At 35.8% G+C, this 23,772-nt stretch overlaps 1 protein-coding gene across 2 annotated transcripts; it reads left to right on the top strand.

Annotated features, from left to right (window-relative positions):
• Positions 1-1,721: 1,721 nt before the first annotated feature.
• On the top strand, positions 1,722-22,790 carry ubl3a (ubiquitin-like 3a). 2 transcript variants are annotated; one of them, XM_052567535.1, is made up of 6 exons: positions 1,722-1,965; positions 2,116-2,373; positions 17,676-17,784; positions 18,894-18,980; positions 20,026-20,103; positions 21,231-22,790. In XM_052567535.1, exons 2-6 carry the CDS (start codon positions 2,347-2,349, stop codon positions 21,281-21,283), a joined length of 354 nt encoding a protein of 117 aa, XP_052423495.1. In that variant the 5' UTR covers positions 1,722-1,965; positions 2,116-2,346; the 3' UTR covers positions 21,284-22,790. The 2 variants fall into 2 exon arrangements, with proteins under 2 accessions (XP_052423495.1, XP_052423493.1); XM_052567533.1 differs by having other exon boundaries at positions 2,052-2,373.
• Positions 22,791-23,772: the final 982 nt, after the last annotated feature.

Here is a 23,772-nt window from a genome sequence, read left to right as displayed (position 1 = left end):
GTGTGTGTTAGTTTGTACTCAATGGCTTCTATGTAAACACACTATTACAGAGATTAAAATTTAGAATCAAACAAAGGAAGTAGTTACATGTTTGTCTGAACGTCAACACAGTCGTAAACAGATAATGATCTCGGTCTACCCGACAGCCCCATATACACACAAACACACACACACCTGTTTAAAACCCCTGCATATTTATTCAGTCGTGTTTTGATGGCATTTGTGGCTGTATTTTGTTCTGACAGGAGATTGAAATGGCACACAGGAGAACAAAAGCGTTTTTGGAGGCAGCACAGAAGAATCAGTGACAGATTAAGGAGTTAATCCTCTTGAGTAGCTGTAGGTCTGACACCCCACGTCAGGATGAATTCCTCTCAACACTGTGCAAGACAATAGAAGTAGAGTCAACAGCACAGATATAGACCTCATGCTTTCAAGACAGGGCCACACATGCAGACATGCGCACACACTGCATTTAACTTTCTATGTAAATGTATTCATGGAATGGCTATAAGCACATATCTGTCAAATTACATTTGAATATTGTGAAAATGAGACTGAAGATAATATGCTTGCTTGTTTTGCTCAGTGACAAAACTAAATATCTGACACTGATATTGGTTTTAATACATGTTTTGTATTATTTCTAATGGTTTTCAGGAGTATGTGCTTCTGATCTCAATTTTATGTCCATTTATTATTATTTAATTTTTTCTGGCTTTATTTCGATTTTCCCCACAGGAACAGATTGTAACATAAAATTAAAAGGTATACAATAATTCCATTAGGTATAGGCTAGCGCCATTAATACGTATTCTGTCTATCGTATAAATTAAAAAGGTCTATGCCCCAAAAGAAGCAGAACAGTTATTATAAAATAGTGAATCCATCACATGATGCAATTTACGAATGGACAGCAATCTACATGAAGTAGAAATAAAAGGAAAAAATTTCAATAATAACAGGAGTACATGCAGTGTAAGCAAAAACAGCAGCCATAAAAATAAATATACAGTAAAATAATAATAACAATAATGATCTAACAAGTGAATGCATTATTTTTCTTTAGGAACAATGCAATTGTTCAAGACCTCTATGCTGTTTCATATATAAAAAAAATATTGAACAAATTGCTGAGAAATAGATAGCTTAAACCATATTACAATGGTTTGCTGGTCTGTCGGCTGGTTTTACAAGGATTTTAAGAGCTTTTCAGCTGGTTAGGATGCGGTACCAGCTTGCCAGCCCGCTAAACCAGCTGAGTTAACAGCCTGTCAAGGCTAGTGAGACCAGCTTAAACAAGCAAACCAACCATACCTGCTGGAAAGAAAAGCCTAACATCATGTTAGGCTTTTCTTTCCAGCAGGGTATAAACCACAGTTACATTGACCTAACAAATGAAGAGCCGTCCATTATTTTACTTGTGGTCACTATGGTCTTAGTAAAAATGCCACAGGTAAACTAAACTATTGGCGAGAACTAGCCTATGTGGTAAATAAATAACTGAATATTAACGCAATAAACTGGACACAAAACAGCATTAGGCTGATTATGTTTTTGTTTAATGTTCAGCATTTTATACTCTGAAAAAAAAGAATTGGCATAAAGCTTTTTGATAAAAGTTCCCAAATCCTTCCCACTAATTCGTTTACACGGGCGCGCATGGATTTGTGGGCTCGCCTCTCTCTCTCCGCCTCTTCCTTTAACTGCTGGGGGGCGTATTCATCCGCGCACACACATAACGATCGACATCGCGCCGTTTTTATCTGCCTCACCAGCTCCGGTTTCCCCACGTTCAGCCTTTCCCCCCGTCAACTGCCGCCATGTTTTTTTGAGACAGGATGACAGCAGAGAGCGAGCGCAGACGAAGACGGATATAATACTGAAAAACCGTCGAATTACAGCATTTTTCGACCAGGCGACGGTCTATTTTTTATTGCGGACTCGCGAGGAACTCATTTCTCGGTATATTTGCAAATACTAAGGGCTGCATTGTAGTATTATTTTGTTTTCCTTCACATTTTTCCTAATATATGTCATTTTTATTTCAGGATGGGAGGGGGTCCTCCCACATAAATCTAAAATTCACAAATTATTATTTTCTCCGTTCTGAAGTTTATGCTATGAAAAAGCAATAAGTCAAAAGCCTGTCTGAAGAAGAGCCTATTCCTGCCTGCGCGTAACTACCTCTACCAGCGAACCTACAGGAATAACCAGACGAGTGATCTCTGCATTAACAACTGCTTTACCACAAGTCACCTGCTGTCAAAACGTTGTTTCTTAAGCAAACTCAAGGAAGAAAAACAACTTTTAATCTAAAGTGAAGATCCGACAGATATTTCAAAGATGACGGGCAACATCCCAGTTGACATGGTAAGAATTTACTCGTTCTGCAAAAGGTTTAGTGGTGTTTACAATAAAATGTAATGTTCCGTGAAACTAAGTAATATATATTTTTATGTTATAGTAGTTTTAGCTATTACTAAAACTTAAAGTTTTCGACTGTCAACTATTATTGAGACGATCGTTCGTTAGAAAATTAATTAGTAAGAATGAATTGTTACTGGTAACAGATTGCAATATTCTATATACTGGCAACACTTTGAATAGTTACAATAAATAAAAGAATACTTACTAGTACCTATTATTTCTTTGGTAGTGAACTAGAATAGTTGCCAGCAACACTAGTCTGAAGTGAATACTTAATGAAGCACAGATCCCCATAGAATTCAATAAAAAAAGTGCTGTTTGTTGCTAGAATCAATAAAATAGTTGCTCGTCTCTATTGAGATTATGACTAGTAGCAAAGGAAAGTATTGAAATCTAATGAATAGTGAATTACTAGTCATTTTTCAGTCTCTTAAAAGTAAAGTTCTCAAAAACAAGTACTAGTAAAATCATAATAGATACTAGTTAGTTCATAACAAATGCATTATATAACAAATATGTTAGTGTTTGTTGGAGATTAAAGAAGGTCAACTGATTTCATAGACCAATCCAAGAAAATCCAGAAGACTTAATGTCTTTGGATCACTTTTTTGCTCTTCTCTTCTGCCACTAACCCCATCAACATTCCACCTTAATCAGGAAGGGCAGTAGCGTAAAGATATCCTATCTGATGGCCTACACAGTGCTGTTCAGACTGATAAAGAGGAAGTATGATCAGGCAGACAGTCATTGCCCTGTTTGCACAATTAAAACCGTCTCGAAATGTGAATGTAACAGAATGATCCAACCAAAACTTCAACATTAGAATCTTGCTGTCCAGAGGGATGATGATGTCATAGATTCTTTTTAATCCCCATCGCATGCTTTTAGAATAACATTTCAAGCTTTGCATTATGATGTAAGGCTATAATAGATTGTGACTTCTAAACCGTTAGGAGGTGGTAGTACTGCCATTACTTGCCAGTATCCAGAAGGTCAGTGGTGTAAATCGAAGGACGTGAGAAATCAGCTTATCAACAACAAACCACAGCCCTGATTGTGTGTTCAGATATTGAAACTAATATCAAAACAAATAAGAACTCTTTCTACTGGCACCAGACTGTAACATCGTGTCGCAGCATGTTAGTCGAGCATGCTTTGGATATGCCAAACAGCTGATCTGGCTGTCAAACTCAAGAGATGCCGATGCTCTGACATTGCAGACACTCCGTTTGATGTAATGTACGCTGAAGGCTGATGTGATCGCCCTTGCAGTGCACATTCAGCTGTCCTTCTGTTTCTGCCATTGAGTAACACCTAAATGTAAACCTGTCTGTCAGAAAGGCTTCCTTGCCAACTATAGGTATTAAGAGAAATGCCACTGACCCTCGGTGATGATGATGCATCTATTAACGTCTACAAAAAGAAAGGTTTTTCTTACACTGAAAACAGGGACAGAACAGAACAGGGAACAAAGTGTTATGTTATACCCAAGTCAGGTATTGATTATCTAAGCTAGGTTAGTAGGTTTTTAAGGTTAACTTTGAGAACTTTAATCACCCACACCTCACAGGAAATAATTTTATATGGTTTTAGTAGATTTCAAATCCATTAAAATGACTGCAGAAGCTGTCTATTTTTGGTCTCCTGGAACAGCATGTTCAGTTTGAGGATGAAATGTCCACGAGGTGAAACTTTGAATCATTGTGTGGTCTCCAGCTAAGGGGCATTCATTTGGGGGGTAGGCTTGTCAAACAATGGGAGTGTTTGTGTGTGTGTGTGTGTGTGGGTATGGGTGTGTGTGTGTGTATATGTGTGTGCATACATCTTGTGGGTGGGCATTTTAATGAATGGGCTTTTTTTCTGGAGAGCTCTCACCGTTTCAAAGCAACAAAATGTTGCGGAAGCCTTTTGCCTATAGGTGCTACATCAGATATACACCTTTAAAAGAGTTTGCTTTGATCAATTGTGAGACTGAGGTGTGAAGGAGAACTCAATACTCCCTGACAGGTCTGTGTCACTTTGTGTGTGGTGTTGTGGTATCGTGTCCTCTGCGTAGGGGTGAATTGGTACGGGAGGAATGTCAAGGAGAGACCTCCCCAGTGGCTGTTGTTCACACACTTGAGCAGCATTGCTCAGCACTTTCAAAAGTTGAATTTTTATGTAAAAAACAATTGAGGTGCTTGAAAAACCTATATGTTGAATGAAATAAGGCTAAGAGCTAATCTTGTTATGAGGGGTAGTTATATTATTTTGATATGTCCTGTAAATGTGAAGTGGCATTTGAAACCCATTTTATGTCTGTAATGTGACCTTTTTTACTGAAACAGAATATTCAATGTAAAAAAAAATGGATAGGTGTTTATTTTTTCTATTGGGATTGTTAGTTGTGAAAAGTGGCTTTTAGCACAGAATATAATTTTTTTGCGAGAATTGATTTGTTTTTCTCAAATGACATGCACTGATGAATGAATAATAAGTCCAGGAACGTGTATTATTAAGGAAGTAAATGCAGTCAGTTTTGATATTATGTTTCATGCAAGATGGAGAATGAAGGCACACATAACAAAAATGAGTGTAGAAACATTTTTCGCTTAGAGATGGTACATTTCATAATTGATTTATAAAGAAAAAGCTTGTAACATAATTTAATTAAATGTGAAATGTTGAAGTGAAAGACTTTCAAATAATTTTCAAGGTGTAATTAAGGGAAATTGCTAAAGTAGCATGCTTTCCTGTTTGCAGAATCAAACCAGCTTTGTCACTGAGACTTTTGCAAAATTATGTAACCAAGCTCAAATCAATAGATCTCATCAGGGAAGCAGACAACAGAAGGACATGGGAACACAAATCAGTCCCTTTGAGGGTTTATTAGGTCATTATAACATCTGTTTAATGACAGACCCTCTTCTGACCCCAAACAGCCACTATGAACAGTCAGTGTTTGAACTCAGAGGTGGCCAAAACGAGAGAGAAAGGTACAGGGTAGGTAACGAAAAGTGTTTGCATAAGAGAGATGGAAAAGTTGTAGATAATGTTATGAAACACAACACGCTACGTCCCACGATTCAAAACTTTTCAAATTAACCTGCGTCAACTGCATGAGAAAAAGACTCCGCATTTTGGGCATAAGTTTAGAGATCAGTTTTAAACTCTCTCTCACACGCTAAAAAATGTCATTTTCAGAGTTAAAGCTTAGTTTTGGACAAACTACTTGAAACAGAACTTTAAAATTCTAGAAAAGGTAATTAATGGAAACTTTATTAAATTAATGCAAAGTATTATATCAGCATAAACGCAAAGATGACTCAAAAAAACTGTTTGGTATCTGTTGTCTCTATATGTGTTTGTGTGAATAAAGCAACAATTATGATATAAAGAGTATGATTTGGATAAAATGAATGACTCAAGAAAGTGTTTATGGGTCAGTAAGGGTTAAAGGCTAAAGAGGGAGCGAGAAAGAAGCAGGGGGAGGAAGCAGCTCAGACTCACTCAATAAAGGATCCTTTCAGTAGAGTGAGGAACAATTTACAACAGCTCTGTGAGAGAGGTGCTCGCACACACACACACACACACACACACACACACACACACACACACACACACACACAGTGATTCAACGTCAGTTTGTGTAAATAGTTCTCAGTGCTTTATTATAAGTTGTTTTAACATCTCTGTGGTATTTCTACATATTCATTACTGGACTTGAGTCAACATATATCTGTTTTTACAATTTTCCAGAGGTGGTTCTATTCAAGCTTTGTGCTTTGTGTGAGTTGGGTGGAGACTGACTGTAGAGGGTTGTTCCACTCTAAACAGTGGCTCTCGCTCGCCTTTATGACATCATTGCACAAGCATTCTCTTGTAGTTCAGTGAAGTCACAGATTGAAATCTCATGCCAGACTTCCCTTCTCCTAAAGGCCTCTTCCTACCTCTCTCTCCTCCTGGCCAATGTTTTTTCTCTGATTTGATCGACAATCTTTTGATATTTTTAAAAATGGCCACTTCTAAAGTGAATTATATGAACTGTAGTTAAAAAAAACTGGCTGATATTTAATATACAAATCATAAGTAATAAACCAGACAGATTGTGGAATCAGAGTTTTGAAGTTATTGGCCAAAAAAGGAAAGTTCTAAATGTCAGAATTTTTTGATTAATTTTAAATAATTGTAATTTTAAAGTCAGTATCTTCTAAATGCTATTATTGTGAATGATTCATCCATGCATATTATTATTATTTTTGATCTACTTTTTCAGAATTTTTTTTATCAAAATGTCTTGACTTTAAATGTCTTGACTGTCTTGACATCTTTTGTGAAACATCAGACTTCTCATTGATAATGTCGGACTTCTCCAAGCTGGTTCACATTTAGATTTGCTTCCATTCAATCAACAACCGAAAGACAGAACCAAGTCCCTCCCATACACTTTTAATTTTCAATATTCAGTTACACTCAGATGTCACAATACATACACAAAACCATTCCATTGTGAATGTATATGATACAGGGAAGAGTTGTGTTTATGAAAGAGTTTTATGAGCGCTTTTTATAAATGCCTTGGTTCATCATTATTAGGGGCAAGAATGCGATACAATTCCAAAAAGATTTTTTCCTTTTTAATTATTCTGTTGTGCATTGAACTGTAAAACATGACATGATCGGAAAAATGACTACAAGACACAAAGATTTAAAGTATCAACACAGATCTGTGAGAAAAAAAATCACACTATAATGAAATACGATTGTATTGCCACATCGCATGCATTCTGTGTCTTAGAACTGGTGCTTATTTAAAAACATTATGCAGTCTGTTTGACAGACATAACAAGAAAAAGCCTTAGGACAGACCAGAGTTGTGACTTTTAATGAAAAACCTTCTCTGGGATCGCCTGAAAGAAAAGAGAAGAAAAAAAAGAGGAGATTTTCAGTCATGAAATTGGTGCATAGAGCTTGGTCTCTGGTGCTGTAATATTCTGTTTGAGAACATGTGCATGATAGTAATAAGAAATGAGGAGGGTGTTTTGTAGGTTTGTAATAAATGGCTGTATACAGCAGGCTACTATTAAAGGGCCATTTCTATCAGCTGACTGTCTCACTAATGGGGAGGTAAGTGAATGGGTCCCCTCCCCCTACTCTCTCTCTTTCTGCAGATTTCTGCCCCTTTTCAGCAGTAGGCACGTGGGCAGGAGGCTGCCTGCCTTCCCTTCATCTGGCTACAGGAGATTAGATATTATTCTCTCATGCTCTGTCTTCCTTCTATATATCCTACTATATATATATATATAAATATGGTAACACTTTATTTTAGGGTTACACCTATTAGTTGCTTTCTAGCATGCATATTGCTAGAATATTAGCTATGCATTAGTGCTAATTAAGTAATAAAGTGTTACCATATATATATATATATATATATATATATATATAATGTTGAATAGCCCAAGCCATAATTGCTTAATTATTCTCACGAAGCATATTTTCTGACCAAGCTGTATCTTCTGTTGTAGCATGTCTTAACTTACAGAGATCATCTAGCATTGCGACTTTCAAGACGTGTGACATTATCGTTAAAGGACCTGAAAGGAGTCTTGTTTCAGTACTATAAAGGTCAGAGTTCTTGGTTTGTGTGTAATTAGCCTCAGGAGCAGTAAAGTTTGTACAAAGATGAATCATTCACATGTCCACATATGTGTTTGTAATTGGCACGTCATCAGACGGACTTGTATTGATTTCAGTGATGATATCCCTCAAGCCCTTGTTTTCTCATCCGGTGAGATTCATCGTCTGGGCCGGAGGGTATGTGAGTAGGTCTGTGTGAGTGATTGTCCTTCAGGACTGCTGATAGGGCATCCAGACAGGCTGAGACTGCAGCTGCTGGGGTGCTGTGCTTGTGATTAAATACAGAAGCTATAACTAGCTTTCTGGTGCTAATGTCCACCTTGCGATTCGCTCAGGGGAGTCAGGGAGAAGACCAAGAGTGAAATAATGGGAGCAAAGGGCGTTCTAGACATTTTGAGGAAGTTGTTGCAAAATGATAACTCTTACCGTAACGATTGAGACTGATCTATCATGGAAAAATTCAATCAAGGAAGTGTGGAAAGTTTTTAGGACTTTGTGGTTGTGAGTCATATGTGTTTTTATAGGACGTTTTGAATAACTGACAGCCATGACCAGAGCTTTTATGATTGTCCTTTCAAATAAATGGCAAGGATTATTACGGAACATTATGTTCAATAAAGCATTATAAGCATTAAGAGAAAGTAAAGCCACATTAGAGCAAAGGCAAGCTTCATTAAAAATCACACATCACATATTAAAGTCAACACGGCATAACCCTTTACCTTCTTAAAGGAATGTTCTTGGTTTTTATTGTGAAAAATGTATCATTACATGTTATCCTAACGCAAAGAAAACGTTTGTGAAGTATTTTATCAAAATCCATCCAGTTATGTCTAATTATCTATCCATCCATCCATCCAGTCTGTTTGTCCATGTCTTATACATTCTGGTAAATACTTCACATGCTCTTTTCCTCCATTCCTCGCTTTGTTATGAGCATGATGAGGCAAATGCAGCTGAGAGCAAAATCAATCACTTTATGTTCAACCTACCGCACATCAACTCATGCAGAGAACATCCAGCCTCCTTTTGTGTTGCTCATACATGGCAGATTTGCCCATGTGTGTGCGCACTTCCATGACTGCGAGTCTCAGTTTCCTGCATAAAATCGTGGCATCCGCAGAGGTCTTGGAAATAAGACAGGGCGCTTTACAATTCCTCTACAGCCCCTCTCGCAGTTTAATTTCCAATGTCTAAATGTGGCATCTAATTCTCAGATCTCATGTCATTTAATTCTGTTATCTCTTTCTCTTGTGCCGCACTCTTCATAATGAGAATTTAAGAGTCTGACGCACATTTGAAATATATCACATAATAATGAATGGCTGGATCTCAGATTTTTGCTCCCGAAACAATCTGCCCAATATCATGAAAGGACTTTTATATGAAACCAAAATCATTTTGTGGACTGGAATCTATTCATTAAGCAGTTCTGCCTAGAGACTAGTGTCTGAATGAGCTAGCTATTATCAAACACGCCGATAGTGATAGCGCTTTTGGCTCTGGCTGAAGTGAGACATTTATCCTTCCATTCCCATGCATTTCATTCTGTCATTTTAGACTTGTTCATTACTTGAACCCCTGCTAATGCAAACAGGCCAGACCATCTTCATGTTCATGTTCAGAAAGAGGTCAAGGTTACCTGTAATGTTGAATATCTATGCAAATCCCCCACGCAAACAATGAGTGGTTTACTGTATTCAGCGGTTTTAACTTTCTCACTAGAGAAAGAATTGGATCGCTATTGCAAAGTGGCCCAACCTGTTTTGTCTCATGTTGAGAAATAAAAAACTGGATTGTACAGGCTGTACCTTGCCTGACGGAACCTGAAATCGATGCTTTGTTTTCCTGTGTTTGTTCTCTTGGAAAATAAATAAATAAATATGTATGTATATAAAGGTTTGAAACGTTGTAAAAATGGCTTGTGAAAGAAAATTGTATAAGTTACACCCAAGAATTTTCATACCAAAATCATTTTATGGATAAACTTCTGGCTTTCTCAATTATGTAATAAAAGTAGAAAGGAAATGGTATTCAGAATCCCCTTTACTTCTACAGTGTGATATATTTCTAAGTGAAGCATGATATTCAGTAAGGCAGGACGTGATTGGATTGTGATTGGGTTAAAAAGTAAGGTTTTACTCATGTCATCTGAAAACAAAAAATGTTTCAGAGGTGGAACAAGCTACTCTAATATTCGAAAAATTACTATTAAACCTTTTTTTGGAAACTCTTATGCTCACTAAGGCTGCATTTATTGATTAAAGATAGTACAATCAGTAATATTGTAAAATATTATAAAAATGTAAAATAATATATTTTAAAATGTAAATTAGTGTCTTGAAATTATTTGATGCTCAAGAAATATTTCTTATTATTATCAGTAATAATAATATTTTACTTCATATTTTATTCTTTAGGATTATTGAATAGAATAGAAAATAACAGTATTTACTTGAAATAGAAACCTTTTGTAACATCATTACAAATGTCTGTTAATTTAGATTAATTTTGGTCACTTTTGATCAATTTAATGTGTCCTTGCTGAATAAACATTTATTTTTAATAAAAAAAACTTACTGACTCCCAATTTTACTAATAACAAACTTTTGAATATTATGAACTAAGAGCAGGCACAACAAAAGTGCATAAAATGCATTATATTAGAAGAAAGACGCCATGGACTTTGACAATAACAGCAGGAACACACATTAAGGAAGTAATGTATATGGGGTTAGTTGTGATTCGCTGACTGTTGTTTAAAGCATCCAGTTTACTCAGTTGGTACAGTATAACCCAATTTCAAACTGAGGAAAGAAACAACACTTCCATTTCTGGAATGAGATCCTGTAAAAAGCTCAGGCTTCACACTTCCTCAAGATATGCGGGTGAAATCCCACTCATGAAGGAGAGATGAGTGAGTGTGATCACAGTCCTCAAAACCACCTCTGTCTCAACTACTTCACAGACTCTTGGAGACAGAGATGACAGCGTTTGAACCAATGCTGTGCTGTCGGGAGGAAGATGGATGGCTTCCTTTTTCTGTCTCCTCTGTTTATGTCTGAGGGAGAATTCACTCACCGAAGGAGACTCTGAATCCATTGAGTAAAATCAATGAGTTTTGTGCCAGACTGAAAAGGATTTTCAGGACACAGGAAGAGAAAATTATCATCTTTTGTTGAGCAGTTTGGTCATTTTTTCTCAATTTGGTGTGGATTCTTCATTTATCTGATGATCTGTCGGATTAAGTCATGCTTAAATAAATTTTTCTAAAGATCTTCCAAGATTACAGCTTTTGTTCAGAGCCCTTTTGTAAATGTCATGATATTTATATGATTAGTTAGCTTGTCTGAGGACGCTTTGAATAAAACAAATTTTTATCCGTTGCATTAGCAGGACTCGGCAGTTAGGATGTTCTGACATTATGCATTCATTCACACGTTTTTTTAGACTGTTGCAGATTCTGCTCATTTAAATGTTACACTTTGAACAGTAATCTATTTACAGTGTGTGAATATATATATATATATATATATATATATATATATATATATATATATATATAAATAAATACTCACACACAGTAATTTCTTAGCAATAATTGGCTAAGAAAGGTGAGATTAGTCAAAACTGATGAATGTTTTCCAAAAAAGTGTTATGAATTTATATGTAACATTAAGTAAAATTACACATGCATAATTTATGGCTATTATTTCAGTTTAAAAACTGACACCTTAGAAATGAATTCTTTGCCATATCCATTTGTAATATGTTTTTAGGTTGAAATTGTTAATAATTACATAATAATTAATAATTGTTATAAAATAACTGATTATTATCGTTTATATTCTCTCTCTCTCTTTTTCTCTCTCTCTGTATATGTATATAAATAAAATGTATTTTTTTATTATAAGCAATTCTGTATTATTAAGCTTAGCTGATTTGGCAAATATACAATTAGAATACTCTACTGCCGTTTACTTTTTTTTGTATTCACATATAATTTAATTTTACAGTTTAATACGGCCATAATTATATTTTAATCAAGCATGTTACATCACTGGTATTTTTTCTAATAATAAGCAAATTAATATTGTTTTTATTCCTGGGCTACATGGTTTTCTCCTTGTTTTTTCCTCTACTTTTTTCTTTTTCCTATTGCTGTGGCCCCACATATAGCTATAAATAAATAGCATTTTGAAGAAATTCCGTGATTCAGTGGCTTGATGAATTTTGTAGTGTGAACTAAAATAAGTCCTGGGTTTTTTGATAAGACATAGCCTTAATGTTGAACATGGAAGTGAAATCAAGCGTGCATTAGACTTGTGTGGTTGCAAGCCTAATGGCTCTTTCTGTCAGTCAGGCGAGTTTTATGTTACTTTTTTGTTGTGTTTTTAGAACGTCATGTCAGTGTTCTTTAACCATCTTATGCATAGCCAGTCCACCATAGAACTCACTACATTCCTCTCTGTCCAAAATGGACCAATCCCAGCTGGAGGCATCGTATCTAATATTGTTTTCATTGATGTGCGGTTACATAAGTCCTGTGAGTGTGTGTCTGTCCCCTATTGCATAAATGTCATTCCCAGAACAATCTGGCAGACCTCTATTCTGAGATGGGCAAAGCCGGTTGACATGTCACATCACATACACTGTGGTCAGCATTTGTTGTGGCTGCTTTTAGTTCAGACGTACTGTCTGATACACTCATTACTGTCAGCATCTCTCTCTCTCACTCCATGTGTCTTGGCAGAAACACCAGGTTGTTTATCCTTCTCAAGAAGAGAATCACCTGCTCAACTTGTGATACCCAAAAACTGCAACCGCCAGAAAAATCAGAAGAATTTCATGCTCTGTCTTTAACTGAAGCAAACCTGAAACAACTGCTCTGTTTGTTTTCAACAAGCCTGCTATGGAAAGACTACTGCAGGTGTTATTTGGTATCAACAAGCACCTTCCAGTGCCATATCACAATACAGGCGTCACAATTCAATATTATTCAACACAGTTTTGCAGTGAACATATGTTATCTACTAAATTCCATGAGCTTATTATCAACATATACTAGTAATGGACCAATAAAACAGCAATATTTAGCCTTTATTTTTTGGCTTTTGCAACTCCTATAGAGAGAGAGAGAGAGAGAGAGAGACAGAAAGAAAGAGTATTTTTTCATGTATTTTATATATATATATATATATATATATATATATATATATATATATATATATAAAATATAATACTAATGTGTAAGCTTTATATTTATTATTGTATAAATGACATGTTAACGTGTCATCCGTGCCTTTAGGAAAGTGTGATGCAGGGGTGCGCTGGGGGGTGATTACATCAGATGTTCCCCCTGAAGGTTTGGTTGCAGGGATCGGGGCTTTCTTGGCTGGGATTGGTGAAAATATTTTGTATGGATGCAGTAGCAGAGATGGCTGTGGACTAGTGTAATAATAATAATGTTTGGCATAGCCACTACAGAGAGGGAAGCACCTGCCAGCGGATTTAACCAGTGCCAACGTCACCCTGGCCTATGTAATCATTTCCCAGCGGATGTTTTCTGCTGAGGTTGTCGTTGTTGAAGTTCCTTGGAGGCATCTCTGCATGCCGTATATACGTCATAGTGAGATTTCGTCTGCTCACCAAGGAGATGGAATGTTTCGAGCAGACGTATCCTAGCATAAGACATATTTCTGCCGTTAGAGCTTTTCCTCCTTTCTGCGTGCGTCTGGAAACATCGTATAAGTCAGCGTCTGCTCGCCATTCAGCAGGTGAAGATGACATGCCATCATTACACAAAGACGGAGTGACATAATGAAAGATGAGCTGCGGCGAGAGAGCAAGAGACCGATGAAGAAAGACTCTGCCTGCAGGTGATTCAGGTCAGCGCTCGCACAGAGGAGCCGCTGCCACGGTTACCATCTCTATGGAAACTAGGAGGTGTTCTGTTGCGTTAGAACTGGCGTCCTGGTGTTTTTGATGAACTGCTAGCTGCTGATTGTCAGATCGTTGAGTGAGTCCGTGCAGGAGAATGACACATGCCTTTTTACTTTTGAAGGAAATACTTACTTTATAATAATATTTACTTCTGATCTTCATAACCAGGGATGGGGAGATGGGTCAATATGAAACAACAATCCATTTTACTTCCAAGTGCGATGTATTTAAAGTGAACAAGATATTCGTGAAATAAAAAAATGCAGGGTTGCAAGTTGCTTGGCAATATGCCATCTGAAAAATACAGTTGATTCAGAAGTTGACTATTTTAGTTTTATATATATATATATATATATATATATATATATATATATATATATGCAAAGTCAGACTTTTTTGTCATAATGTTCACAACAGTTTTGTATTAAAAGTTTTTAATAATATAATTTAAATGGGCAATTAATATAGGGCCCTATGAAATCCGTTTAATAATTATTTTTCCAAATTCTATTTCTGGATTCAATTGTTTTCCGTTTTCATTTATCTACATTTTTTTAATGGTTAAATTAAATTTTATTAATAAAAAAGCATGTAAAATTAATTGAAATCATGAAACTTAGAAAAAAATTGAATAGCAATTTATTAAAAGTTGAAAGAAACATACATTTTGGAGGCCCTATGAAATATGCTTTATATTATATAGTTTAAAGTTCATTTTATCATGAAAAATGAACTTTTCCAGGTTTTAAGTGCTATAATCAGGTCCCCGGTGCATCTACCAACCAAGGAAATGTGAAATAGGTTAACCCAGTAACTTTGTTTTTGTAAGCCTTTATCTGAAAGCGTCTAAGTAAACGAGCGCATCCGATTTCACTCCCTTGTTGACATGGCAAAGGGATCTCATTATAATATTAATACCCCTTAATCTGTAAGCTTCCACCCACGGTGCTGTCATTTTGATTTCACAAGCAAAAACAGTGTACCAGTTCTAATGCCATGGCAAAAGTTTGAGCAAAACATGCTAAATGTTCAGTCTTTGGCTACACAGACGAGAACAGAACACTGTTTAGAGTCCCAGCCTCAGAGGAGACAACAGAGCAGTCGAATTATTGATTTATTTACTGTGTATTGCTGCTGCCACGCACATCTAAAATAAACCTGCATTTTATTTCCCAGATGTTCACCTTCACAGACATAATCAACTGTTTTTGTAACTCATGTGCCTTTTTAACATGTGTGTGAATAAGAACTTACAGTAGTTTGGTAATCATTCTGTGTGGTGGCCGAAATCTGTACATGTGCTCCCAGAGAAACGTATATCAGAAGTTTAAACCCATATGGTTTAAAACTCATGATTTCAGCATGATAAACATGATAATCAAAATCAAAACATATGTTTTTAGCAGTTATGAGCTGTAATAGTGCAGCTGTATTCTGAAAAGCAGGCAGGGAGCAGAAGCTCATTTGCATTTAAAGAGACATGCTCTAATACAGCGTGTTTCTGCTTCCACTCACAATAGGCAATTTTAAAATGATATAATAATGATCTGTGGGGTATTTTGAGCTGAAACGTCACAGATACATTCTGGGGACACCTGACACTTATATTACATATTGTAAAAAGGGTCATAGTAGGTCTCCTTTAAGTCTCTTGTGCAAACCAAAGCTGCAATTACTTGTTTAAAAATGCATTAAAATCTGTAATAATGTGAAATATGTAAAATAGCTGTTTTCTATTTCAATATATCAAAATGTATTGTAATTTATTCCGGTACTATAGTCTCATAACCCTTCAAGAAATAATTCTAATAGTGATGAAGAAACACTTCTTCTCAGTTTCAGTGTTGAAAACAGTTCTGCTGATTAATATTTCTGTGGAAATATTTTGTAACATTTCCTTGCTGTTGTTCCTCAAATGAATGTGTCTTTGCTGAATAAAAGTGTTCATTTTAAGATCCCCACACCTTTAATTAGTAAGGGTGTGTATATAATAATATTAGACTTATTTCCAAAAATATCAATAGAATGTTTGTTGTCTTTTCTTTACATTTGGAGGATATGAATATAATTTGGGGAAATGAGCCTTCTGTTGCACTTTGCATTCATTTCCTGACATATAGAAATCAAACTACATCTGTTAAAAACTTTAGAAATGAAGGAGTGAATTGGCAAAAATGTATCCAGAAATACTGTGATAAGTAGATTTTCTCTGGTATTTCCTTCCTGTGGGACGGCTACATAAAATAGCCACATACTAATCCGATCCTAAATTAGATTTGCATGTGTATGTCTGCGTGTTCATCCAACCATTATTTGGGCAAGTGCATGCTTGTGTGTGGCTGTTTGTTGTTTGTTGTCTGATACTGTATGCTTAGATGGAGTCTTAAGATTGTGTGTGTGTGTGTGTGTTGTGATCTCTGGATGAGGGGTTTGAGTGAGCAGGCTTGCTTCTGGCTCTAATCTGATTCTATAAAGTGCTTAGGAGGATCTTTGTTTCCATCTGGTGGTTTTCACTCTGTTACATCACTGCAGCTGGCAGTGTGTGAGTGTGTATAGAGGGAGGAGCTTCATACTGGATCCTCTGATGTCAGAGACACTAGTAACACACGTGCATTGGACATGCATTGCCCTGGGCCCTGTCTCTCAGCTTGATGCCTCCCACTCTTTTGTTTTTAAATGGGCGACACTCTGCGGTGTGAAGGAATAATCTGATAATGGACGTTTTGCAATTTATATTGCTTGGGCACTTGAACAAACAGCGTAATTGTGCTGATCGAATGACTGGTGGTTCACAGTCATCAAAGGAAGGACACAGCAAGGACATGAAAAATGTATGAAAAAAATTCTCAACCGTTCAAATAAATGAACTGAAAGCTATGATGTTTTCTGTGACAGATGGATTTAGCTTAGCTATGACCAGATTCAGAGAATATGGAGTGTGATACTGATTTAAAAAAATCATTTTTGTTTACAAATTTATCATGGTAATTAAGTTTTTACCAACATTTTTAACATTTAACATTTTTAAAAACATAGTTTTATGTTTCAGAAATGTATATGTTTATATGCTATTAATGTTCTATCTATGTTCTATTATTAACATTAACATTTTATTGTTATATAAAATGATTTATTTAGTAAAAATAGAAAGATATTTTTTGTAACATATTGTTTTAATTTAAAATAATTCCTGGAAGTTCCACAATTAAGTTATTAAATATAATTTAATTATATAATTGTATAATTGCAAATTTTCATTATTTTTAGAAATTTATTTTAATCTTAAATTTCCCCTTCATGTATTTCTTTTGATTTCTGGAATGCATTTAAATATGATAAAATGAGAACACTACACTCTCATTAAAGCATAAATAAATTCATCATCATATTTTTTTATGAATGCATATGCAAGGATCATGCGATTGCAAAGCTAACCACTTTTTTTTTTTTATTCTGCAACCGCTTTATGCTTTATGTCTGCACAGCTTTCCAGTAGTATAATAGCTATTTACACATTGTTTTAACAAACTATCATTCAGTTCTGACTCTATTCTGGTATGAAACTCATAAATATATCACACTACAGAGTTAAAAAGGGTTGCAAATGCAGTTTGGTGTGGATGTTGAGGAAGTGTGGGGTGGATACTGACCGAGCTTTAATGGCTCTATTGTTTGTGTTTCAGATCAACTTGAGGCTCATCTTGGTGAGTGGAAAAACAAAAGAGTTCCTGTTCTCGCCAAACGACTCCGCGGCCGACATCGCCAAGCACGTGTACGACAACTGGCCAATGGGTGCGTGATGATTCACATCTTAAAACACATTTTCTTTAAATGCGGCCCATCAATAGACTGAAACCATTGGCTCATGTGAAGGATTTTCAGGCTATTGTTTCCTAGCTTTGAGTAGATTCCTCTTTACAACCTTTTCCTGTGTTCGGATAATCTGTGTCGCAGACAAATCTGAGTCTGACTGAGCGGTAATCCTGCAGAGCTAGATTCCACTCACTGTTTGCTGACCTAAAGTCAATGAGAGTACTGAAGAGGGTAAAACCAGCGCTTCTGAGTTTGTGTCTTTATACGTCTGGCCATCTCTCTGCAGATACTATTAGAGGATATTATACATTTTTAGGGTAGAGCAGATCTGATGCCATCTTTCTTTCTTTCTTTAAAAAAGAAAGTGGTTCTGTTTTGCTGGTATTAAGGGAGGAGGAGACCAGCAAACCAAATAAGGCTGGTTTAGGCTTTTTGTTTGTTTGTTGTTGTTTTTTTAAGCAGGAATTATATTTGTATTGCTGTTTCTTGTCCTTATTTGTCCCCTAAAGAAATCCAGGGTTTAGTTAAGTTGAAGTTTCTTTTAATTTGATTTAACTTTCTTGCTTTGAATAGCTCTCATGAAAGTCATCAGCCTTTAATTATGTCAAAAAGAATATTGATGAAAAAGCAAGGAAAAAGAAAGACCTTCTTTGTTGTAGTTTGGTGTAAACCCCATCGGGGTGGTCCGGGATTGAATCAGAGTTTTATTCATAGCAGACGAGCACAGCGGAGCTCGACCTCATGAGGACACAGAATGACCCTCACACTCCAGTCTTGTGACTGATTGAGCCAAGAGTGAGAAAGAGACGAATGAATGAAAGAAGAGAGAAAAGAGTGAAAAAGACTAGTAGAAAAACGTGTTTCTAGGGAACAGTTCACCCGAAAAGAAAAATACTGTCATCCTTTCCTCACCCTCATGTCATTCTTAACTCGGATGACTGTTTGTCTTCTGTGTAAGAGTTACATTTTTGTCTCTTTCTTATGATTTTTATGGAAAGTTCTCCTTTTGTGTTTCTCTTTGTGATGACACTGTTATCACAAAATACAACACAAACATGATTTTTTCTCATTTGTTCTGTCTTTAACAGACTGGGAAGAGGAGCAGGTGAGCAGTCCGAACATCCTGCGCCTCATCTACCAGGGCCGATTCCTACACGGCAATGTGACGCTAGGAGGTGAGCCGCCCTCCCACACTCCTCATTACCGTTATTAACATGCTCTGTTACTCTTGATTTTTATTAAATCATTCCTCTCAGTCCAGAATCATGGGTCTGGTGGATAAGGAGTCTCTTAGCTTTTTTTCTGCCAGGTAAATCCACTGTGTCCCAATGGACTCACGGCACAGATATTTATTTTGGCTTTGTCTCGGTTTATTTCGGGCCAGGGTGCAGTGCGGTTCAGTTCTATCATTGTTCAGCTGATTATAAGGGCATCCAAAAATTCAGCTCCCAGACCCAGTACACCTAAATGTTACTGTTCTCAACTCGTGAATAGAGTTGACAGACTTAAATAGTCCCAGAATGCAGCAGTCTATGAATGTAGGAGAGCACTGGCCGGCAGACCTGTCATCAGGGACAGAACGCAGGGAGGAGAGGAAATTCTCTGGGCGTGAACAGGAAGCATTTTTTTTTTTATTTCCCTCAAACAACAATAAAAGATTAAGTTGGTTTGTGAATGTGTGTATAAGAAAGTATCTATCTATCTATCTAAAAAATATATATATTTTTTTTCATTACACAAATAAATCCTAGATTCTCTATAAATTTGACAGGGCTTTTTATATGTGACCTGTGAAAAAGATGATATACTTCACTTATAACAAGGGGTTTTGTCAGTATATTTAGTTTGAGCATTCTTTTCTCATGGTTGAATAGCTATAAGTAATTGAAACCCCACAACCAGCTCCAATTCCTGAACTGTTCGCCTGATGACGTGATGGAACGCAGGCAGGTAGGTTTGCCAAAAAAGTGTCACTTTGATAATCCACGCTGACACCTTCTTGATTCAAGAGCACCAAGGCATGAAGACCGAGTGTGTCTGTGGAGCAGAACGCAGCAGCAGTGCTCTCAGAGTCAGTGATGCCTCTCAATAAGACACAGGATCAGAGTTAACATGTTATTCTGGTCTCCTTGAAAAGTGACTTTGGTGTCACAGATGAACGGCTGCATTAGTCTCTAGTGTCCATTCGCTCCAACATTCTTTTTTTCTTATGTCTTGCAGCTTTAAAACTGCCACTCGGAAAAACCACAGTGATGCATTTAGTTGCCAGAGAGACGCTGCCCGAGCCAAATTCCCAAGGTAACCATTCTACCCTCTGTCTTTTCTGTACACTCCTCCTTCACGGTTTCACACGCTCCCTGTCTCACTGCAGCCTTCACTTTGTTCAGAAATGTTTAGTTTATATGTGGATCATCCTCACCCTCTGGCACTATTTCAGTTTTAGGTGTTTTTAAAGTAGTGTTGAACCAAAATATAAAAGACCTGGTCACATGATATTTTGGATGCTTGTTGAGCTTATTCTGATATATTAGCAGAGGTTAAGGATTTTAACTTTTTAAAAGCATTTTTATTCAAATGCTAAACTGAAGGCACATTTTCATGAAAATGGAAACGGATGCTGTGCAATTGATTTAATTTTTTTATTTAAAATTATGGATGTATACTATCTGTTTGTAGTTATTATTTGGGTATGACTGACACAGTGGTTACTGACAAACAGGTACTGGTTTTCTAATGATTCTCTGGGTAATTCTGATAATAATTAACATTATTTAAATAGTGGACCTTTTAATTAACTATTGATAATAATAATAATAATATTTATTTTATTTATTTAAATTTATATAAGGATTACCCATATATAAACCTTACTTTTGCATTGCCCCAGTTAAAATAATAAAATTGCAGTGTACAATAAAATAAAAAAATACATACATGATATAACAGAGTAAACCACACATAAAATTGCAATACAATACAATACAAAGTCTGGTATTGTCACTTGTAAGGTGCTTTAAATATATATTTTTCATTATTAATCCTTTTGTGTATGAGATGATATTCTCAGTTGTGTTTGCATTTCTATTTTAAATAAAATGTCCTTTATATCATTATTTATGTGTGCTGAAGCATTTTGTTGTAGAATCTGATTTTGTTAATTCTGTAGTAAGCATAAAAATACAGTATGTGGCACATAATTATTTGCTAATACCTGTTTTATATCTAATGAGATTTACTTGCTTGTAATTGTGATTAAAGTATATATGCAGAAGGAAATATGCATCTTAGAAAGAAACACAATTATGTTGCCTACCTCTCAATTTCTGTGATGCCTTAAAATGCTGTGTATGTAGGCAGTACGTTTTGGAACAAAACCATTGTTTGTTTTTGTGAAATAGTATTAAGTTTCTGTGTGTTTGTTACAGGTCAGAGGAACCGGGAAAAGACTGGAGAGAGCAACTGTTGTGTGATCCTGTAAATACATCCCATCATCCCTCAGAACGAGTGTGTCCTATCACCCTTCGCCCATGCTGCTTAAACACATCTAATCACACCCGACTCCCACGAGCACCCGACCAGATCAAGAGCTTCGCTTCTCCTGGAAAGAAAAAAAAAAAGATAAAAATCACCTGAGACACGGATATGAGAACATTTCGGCTTCGCACAGTCTGTATTTAAGCCAAAAAATCAGATAATAAAATGCATCCCACCTTTACACACACATTTCCACTGTTTCTAACATCTTCACACGCATCCATAAACGCATTCAAACACACACACACACACACACACACTCCTCCCCTTCTGCCAGTTTGCACACGGAGGAGGCCCTCTTTTCTCAGTTTTTTTATTGCACATAGTAACATGATTGATTCAGTGAGGAAAAAAGAGACTCGTTCGCCTCAGCCCAGGCCCTTGATTCTTCCTCTCAGGGGGGAGACGTGTGAGGGGGGGATTAATTTACACAGCACAGTGCAGGAGATCAAGTATTTATGTGCCTGTTGAACGTTTTAGAAATGTTTCTTATACATTTCCATGCGTTTTAAATGCCCCATTAAGGTCCTGGAGATCCAGCATCCTGCTCTATTGAGTTCCTGTACGCCAGAAGTGTTTCAAGCACAGTCGGGACTTTTTTGCAGGAAGGTAGATCTCCAGAAGATGGTTGGATTGACTCATGGGAAAGTCTAAAATACACATAACGAGTAACATTTACAGTAACATTTGCGACTGTGTTTTGACAGTCAACCAGTGTTGCGACTTCCCTCTTTAGACAGATCAGAGCTGCTCTCTTTCAGGAAGGGTTATAAGATTTATTCCTTTATTTTCAAAGTAGGGTAGTGGTGTAAATGAATGCTTGCGTTTGGAGCCAGAAGATAATTATGGAATGAAGTTTGGCTTGGTTTCTATTTCCCCTTCCTTATTAGATATAAAATTATTTTGCACAACACGGAAACATGAGCTGTTTCGTTTCTAAATCGGTGTAATTTTTTCTTTCCCCTACTCCCTTTTTAATATTTTTCCAAATGGGAAGTGTATTCGAAGGTTACATATGTGTAGAGTATATTTAATATGAATCTTATAGAGAACATAAATATAGATTGTTGATAAATATTGGTGTCTAGTGTATGATAGTTTAAAAACCGTTAGCACATTAGCATATGAAGCAGCGAGATGTACTTTAACAGCAGCAAATCCCTCTAATGGCTGAAGAAATTACTGTTTTCGTCTCTCTTTTTTTTAATCAAATGTTCATAATTTGATGTTTCATTTTTGACTTCATTTTTCTTTCTATGTGGTCTTTGCTTTCTGCTTTTTAACACCGCACTAGGTCTGAAAAATATTGGTCCTTATCAGGGTTAAAATCTGTACAGAGCTGAAGTTTTTAAAAAAGATAATTGTAAATAAACTAATGCTTATCATTCTCTAAACTACAAATGGAAATACATATATAAACTGAATAAAGAGTCCAGAATATTGAAGTGAAATGGTTATTGCTTGATTGTTTACAGTGAGTTTGCGGGCGTGAAATGTATGTTCTTTTTCCGACACTTGAGAAAACACACACATATAATGGGTATTCTGAATATTTTTATATTTCACAGTATTCGTGTTTTACTGTATTTTCATAAATTCAGCATATAAATAATATACAGCTTATGTGAACATAAGAGACTTATTTAAAAATGATTTAAATCGTGTATTTATTACTAGTATTTTAGTTCTAGTCATGCAGTCTCAATAATCTCTGTTATCGTGTATGGAAGTTTATGGGTGAACGTTATTAATATTCTTCTCTAATTGTGATCGTTTTGCGCCATCTTGTGGGTAAACTGATAATTACACATCTCTTATTTGCACAAATCACATTAGTTTTATTGGTTTATATTATATTTATTTATTAGTATTTATAGTTTTTTTAGTTGATAAATTAAGATAAGGAAATTAAAAATATAACTAAATTTAGATTTGACTTGTTTAGTCGCCAAGTACCAAGCAACACTTAGTCGAAAACAAGTTTTGATCTAATATGAAAAACACTTTTAGGGACTTAATTTTAATCTAATGCCTGGAAAAATACAAAACACACGATTATAGTAATATAAAACATGGATATAATAATGTATTTAAATGGCGAACAGTACTAAACCTAAAGAGCGCACATATCGACCTTTGATACAACTTCCTGCGCGGTAAGATTTTTTTTTATTGTACATCAGTTAATATTAACTTTATTTAATAAAGTGGTTACTCTTCTGAATTTACCAGTTTGATAAGAATTTGATCATTTTAATTACTGTAAGTGGAAAGAAAGCACCAGATATATGCTTTTAATTTATTTTAAACACTGATGAAACCGGTAAGCGCCATCCTAAACGTATAAATAAAAATAAACATAATAGCAGCATATTAATAGCAATTTGTCAAATTACTGTCATATAATTTTTTTCTCCATTAAATATTAATAGA

The sequence above is a fragment of the Carassius gibelio genome, chromosome B10 (genome assembly GCF_023724105.1).
Source record: "Carassius gibelio isolate Cgi1373 ecotype wild population from Czech Republic chromosome B10, carGib1.2-hapl.c, whole genome shotgun sequence".
Classification (NCBI taxonomy): domain Eukaryota; kingdom Metazoa; phylum Chordata; class Actinopteri; order Cypriniformes; family Cyprinidae; genus Carassius; species Carassius gibelio.
This window is presented reverse-complemented; position numbering and strand designations above follow the sequence as displayed.